The 5,708-nt window shown below is 40.4% G+C and overlaps 1 protein-coding gene across 1 annotated transcript in view; it reads left to right on the top strand.

Moving 5' to 3' along the window:
- The window catches only part of NCEH1 (neutral cholesterol ester hydrolase 1), a 10,436-nt gene extending 6,155 nt beyond the window's left edge, over positions 1-4,281 (top strand). The window contains exon 5 of the mRNA XM_017726830.1: positions 3-4,281. Within this exon, the coding sequence (XP_017582319.1) occupies positions 3-116 (114 nt within the window). The 3' untranslated portion in view covers positions 117-4,281. The remainder of the gene's footprint in view (positions 1-2) is intronic.
- The last annotated feature ends 1,427 nt before the right edge of the window (positions 4,282-5,708 follow it).

Raw genomic sequence — 5,708 nt, 5'->3', positions numbered from 1 at the left:
ACCACTTCCACGACTGCTTCCACGGCTGCATGATCTTCACCATGTGGCCCACGGATTTCTCCGCCGGCGTGCAGACCAGGAACAGCTACATCAAGTGGCTGGATGAGAACCTCTGAAGGGAGGGCGCCGCTGGAAGGCACGGGGTGGGGGTGTGGCTCTGGTGTCTGTTCTGGCAGAAGAGCAAACAAACAAAAAGTGCACTTTTCTGAATTCTGACTTCACCATTTGGCTGCAGCTGCTGGGGGTACAGACCACTAACTGCAGCATTTTCGAGCTCCATTGGCCTTGCCTAGTAAAGTATTTTTTTCAAACCTCAATTTTTTTTTTCACCTTCTCCCAGATAACTATTGCCAAACATAAACACCTGTTGAGCAGGGAGAACAGCAGTCCTGCAGGATCCTTACCTGGCTGCAACTTTCAAGCTTTGACTCTTAATCAGGTACAAAGGCCCTGCCTTTCAAGTGATGTGAGATAAAGCCTAACACCTACATCTACTTCTGAATACGTAGAAACGTGAGCTAGTTTACAGCAGTGTTGAGCATTTGATGCCACAGTGAGAATACTCACCTTGGACAGCAGGGCCATGCATTTGAATGACAAGCATGAATTTAGGTGTTGGCTTTTTGCCACAGACAAACGGCTCATTTAAATTTTTTAAAGTATTTTTTTAAAAAGCTCTTCTAGACAGTTAAAACTATTCTAGACGAGTCTCAGCCAAACCTGTAATTCAGCTTTGGACTTTGGTCTGTACTGCCTTTCAATTATTTATATTTAAAAAAAAAAACACAGGACTAAATATATTTTCAATAAAAAGTATGATAGCATACACACAAATAGGTAAGATAAAATATTATGTGTAGCAGCAGAATCCAGGTTTCCTATGTGAGTGACCTCCAAAGCTGACTACTTATTTGGCTAAAGAATGTGACTTCATCTGTGTTTAAAGCCTCAGTTGTACAACCTCCTTACAGAAAATACTGACCTTACTACAAATAATCTGCTGTGTGGTTTGCACTAATGTTTGTAATTAGTAGTAGAAGTTTTTGTTTATTGACTTTTCTTTTGTGCTTGTAGTTTTTATTGTATTTTCTGCTTGGTGAAAGGAGGGAAGCAAGCAAATAGAAGTGGGCTCCAATCTATACAGAAGATTTAAATCTGATCTTTGCAGCTGAGCTTTGTCTCTCTTGTAGACTGCTCTAGGTAAGGTGATCTCACTACTGAGCAGCAAACCTGCACAGTTTGAGCCAGTCTGTAAAGTTCAGACAGACAGGACAGGGGAGTGAAACCACTTTGTGACTGTCTGTTGTCCAGGCTGCTCACACCTTGCAGAAATGAAGGTGGTGTCAAAAGCCCATAGGCACAGAGGAGAGAGTGGGAGATTAAATTCATCCTCAGCTTTACCCCAGACTTCCTGTGGGACCCCAGGAGAACAATGTCATCTCCTTACACCCCACTTCTGCCAATGGAGGGAGTAATTTCCTACCTCACAAAGGAGCTGTGAAGCTGAATTCTCAGGCTTGAGTGAAGCACACAGATGTGAATGTGACTGACAGGCACTCAACAGCTCCCATGGCTTTTGACTTTCCATCCTTCTCCAAGACCTGGCTCAGAGCAGCCTGTCCCACAGCAGGGATGCTGCTGGGCTCAGGTCCTGCTGAGCAGTTTGCTCCCCTCTGTCCTGGTTCCTGTCAGGAATCCTAAGGTGAGGCTTCTTAGCCCTTGGAGATCATGACAAAGGAAATTTCATTAAAGCATTCTTTATGGCAGTATTCTGAAAAGTTCTTAAAAAAACCCATCAGGTACTGGTAGATCAAACTGCCTTCTGACATTTAAAATACATACAGAGCAGTCCACTTTCACTGGGATTTAAATTAAATAGAATGGCTTTGCTGAATCACAGCTTCCTAGAAACATCAGGTTGTTAAGGTGGTTGTGTGTATTAAGAAAAGCCATTAGAGAGACAAGGCCTGGATGTCAGCTCAGTCATGCAGGCCAAAGCTCATTCCCTGCATAGTTCACACAGAGATCACAAAGCAAAGCTTTTTCAACAGTGGCCCAGATTCTTCTTCCGTTTAGCATTTACAAAGACTGGGTAGAATTAGAGCAGCCAAGTGCTAATCTGAATCAGAAGAAACTTTGATCAAGAAACCCAGTTAACACTGCAGAAGAATTCAAACTTTTTATCTGGGTTTAAACCCTTTCCTCCTTTTCTCCATAAACACAACTTCATAGATTGTATGCTTTAAACAGACAGCAACCAAAGTTATGTCCATTCAAAAGACAAGTTACTAATCTGCTCCAGAGTCCTTTCCCTTTATATGGAAACAGCTATGTTTACCTGACTTTAAACTATGACTAAAATAGTAAAAAAAATATCACTATACTGAGTTATAAGAACAGGCTTCTTCTTGAATTTCCCACTTAAAGCCTAAACCCATGTCAGAAAAGATGTAATTTATATCTACTGTCATTAAAAGATAGTATAACTGTAGTACTGGGAAAAAAATGGTTAATATTCCTATAAATCTTACAGTAATTAAGTTTTCCTGAGAGCTTTCTGCTAAACTTTAGCTCAGCATTTGTTTATAGCTAAGTTATAGATATCTGTTATGAACCTAAAATATAATTGCTGCTAGTTTTTTTTTTAACTGAAACGAAAGGGAGAGCTGGAATATATATATAGGTATATACATATATATATATATATATATTCATGGAGTCAGTTGTAAATTTCCTTCATGCACTGAAGCACATTAAAGTCTTGGCACAAGAAATGGTGGTAAGTTCATAACTGGAGTGAACGTGTTTACGAAGCTGCCAGCAGCCTGGTGTGATGCCTGAGATCACAGCACCACGTGGATGTGATGTACAGTATTAAATACTTCTGTCAAAGCATCTGGACTACTTTGATCTTGCAGCTCTATGGTTTAACACCTGATAGCTGCAGAGATACCTGAGGAATCCTACAACATGGAAAAAGAGGTCTGAGTCCCAGCTCTAAAAAGACCTTTAGTGCACAGCCGCACAAGACACTGAGCAAATTCAGTGTAAACCTTGAAGTAAGTTTTAGTCCCAGCCCAGCTTTCCTCCTCCTTTCCTCTGTTCTCCTTTGCACACAGTCCCCGTGCCCCAAATTGAAAATTTAGGGTTGTTTCCGGCTGTGTTGCTCCAAGCTTCTAGGAGCTGACCCAGGGTTACAGAAAGCTGATGCCTGATAGCAAGGGATTAAAATTAATCTGTGTTGCAACACCTGGATTTGTTCCTGGTTTTTCCTACATCTCCAAGCATTTCCTCAGGGTTATCTTGCACCTTCCTCCCTTGGTTATTTCGCAAAGCAGTTTAGGGCACTTTGCATGTTGTAGGATCAGAGCAAGTGTTTGTAGCAATACTTCACCTGTGCATGGTAGAGTCTTCTCAGAGGAGACATCCAATAAATTTGTCTTCTTATCTTAAATCAATGGATATGGCTAGATACCTTTTGTAGGTAGCTTTTCTTCCCCTTCTACAATTAGACTTTACCTCTTGATTGCAGAAATATCTTGTTCCTGATGGCCATCAAGGCATTCAGATGAAAGCTTTTAAAAGAAAAAGCAAAATCAACTTGCATAATAGAACTTATAGTCATTCTTATCCTGCCTTCCTGAACCTGAGAACTATATTAGTGGGTCCCCAGCATTTTGGCTAATATTTGCAGGAATAAATGGAGATTTTGTATCCCTAGCTGAGGACCTCTTAAAGGATGGGTGTTCAACATTTCTGGAAGCCCAGACCTCTTTCAGGAGGTTTCATGATGCATAAAAATCACAAATAAATTGGATTTCCTAACTTTCATCTAAGTAATTCCAGAACTGCATTCCCAGCCAAAGCAGAAAGGCCATTGTGAGTTTTAAGCCCTACAAACTAAATAGAAATACTTAAAAACATTATTTTGTAGTGTTTGGGCCTCTATATTTTTTAATCTCTTACCAAACTTCACTAGAAACTTTTAAAAATAAAAATATTGGAAGTAGGTAAACTTGAGTTCAACCTTTTAAGCTGCTATGATCTGTAACAAAGATGTTGTTAAAGAAAAACCAAAACCAGCTGGTTTAATGTTCTCGTATTTATGATGTTCAAAACCCCGACATACAACATACTTGATGTGAATGCATTCAATACCTTGTGCATGACTGGTTTTTGCTTTTTGTCCCAGAGCAGGGGAAAGATTTGTAAGATCTCATTACCAAGTGTGATTTGAGCTGTGCTATCAAAATGAAGAACAAATAAATAAAGTGAAATATACCTGTGGTTTGTTTTATTTTTCCCAGGACCACCGATTTTGTATTTCTGAGCATTTCCAATTTGGTTTTTGGTTGTGTGTCCATGGGCTGTGGGGGTCACCTCCTTGAACTTCATTTCTTCCAAATGAATAATGGTGACCACATCTGCTGGTGCTGAAGAGTGGACAAACCCGCAGTGGTGCTGTTGTTCTTTATCAAGATAAACAGCAGAGCTCACATTCTCCATTCTGATGTATAAACACATTTTTATGTGTCTATAGGTTGTGTGTGTGTTTGAAATTTAGTTCAGCCAGCAAAAGTCCAGGTTCCTTTTTCATTCCTACTTGCCTTCCTTTCATATTCTTTTTTTCTGACCTGTAACCCATTTTCTGCCCTTGCTCTCTCAATGCAGAGCAGCATTGCTTTTGAAATATCCGGATGTGGGGCATTTCCCATTTTGTCCAGCAGGCTCCCTTGCCTTTCACAGAACACAAAGCTTTTTACCTGCTGAAAAAAATTGGTGAGGAAAAAAGCTTCAAAGGACTTACAACCCTATTTTTTAAGGCAGCAAGAGTCATACTCCTGCTTGCATTACATTGAATGCATTAAAAACAGGCTGGGCCTTAGAGAACATTTTTCTCCAGTCATGTTTTCTCAGATGTCATAAAACATCTGACTGCAGGGCTTGGCAAGGCTGGGGCAGTGCCTCCCTCAGCTGAGTGTGGCTGTGACCACATCCCATGCCTGGCTGGTCCTGGAGCTGGCTGTCCCTGTGCCCTATTTCCCACCTCCCACTCTCAGCAGGAGCAGCAGTGAGTGCCCCATGGGGCTGTGCCTGACCCAGGTGTGCCTGACACAGCTGGATCCCAAAATCCTTCTCCAGCACCCTGCCTGGCTGGGTGCTGCTCCTTGCCTCACACTTCGAAAACTCTTTGGAGCTGGGCCACGTTTTATTTTGTTCATCCTCAGGGGAGACACACGTTTTTCCCTTGTTCTTACATCCAGTTTTTCTGGCACTAACCCAATGGCATTTCTTTCTTTTATAAATGTCTAAAAAGCTGACAGCACATCATTACTATAAGACTAAATTTACCCCAATGTACATCTAGTATTTTTTCCAAATTATTTTTCTACAGCACTTTAAAGGGTTTATCATTTTTTTCAGGCAAAAGAAAATCAAAAAAAGAAACCTTGAAATGGCTCCTTTAAAGCTTTTTTTACAGAAAGCTGTATTTTAAATATATTTTAAATATATTTTAAACTATATTTTAAATAACTTTTTCTGACTTTATAAAATGTAGGGAACACTAAATACTTCCATTACAACAACTGTTCATTTCTGAAGCAAAATCTCAGCAAACCCCAGCACTTCCCATCATAAGACAGTCTGGGGTATAGGAGAGCCAGAGTTTGTTAAACAAGAGAGTAAGTTTTATATTAAGAGACCTA

The sequence above is a fragment of the Corvus brachyrhynchos genome, unplaced genomic scaffold (assembly GCF_000691975.1).
Source record: "Corvus brachyrhynchos isolate BGI_N302 unplaced genomic scaffold, ASM69197v1 scaffold162, whole genome shotgun sequence".
Taxonomy (NCBI): Eukaryota; Metazoa; Chordata; class Aves; order Passeriformes; family Corvidae; genus Corvus; species Corvus brachyrhynchos.
Note: the sequence above shows the minus strand (reverse complement) of the source record. Positions and strands in the feature narration are given on the sequence as shown.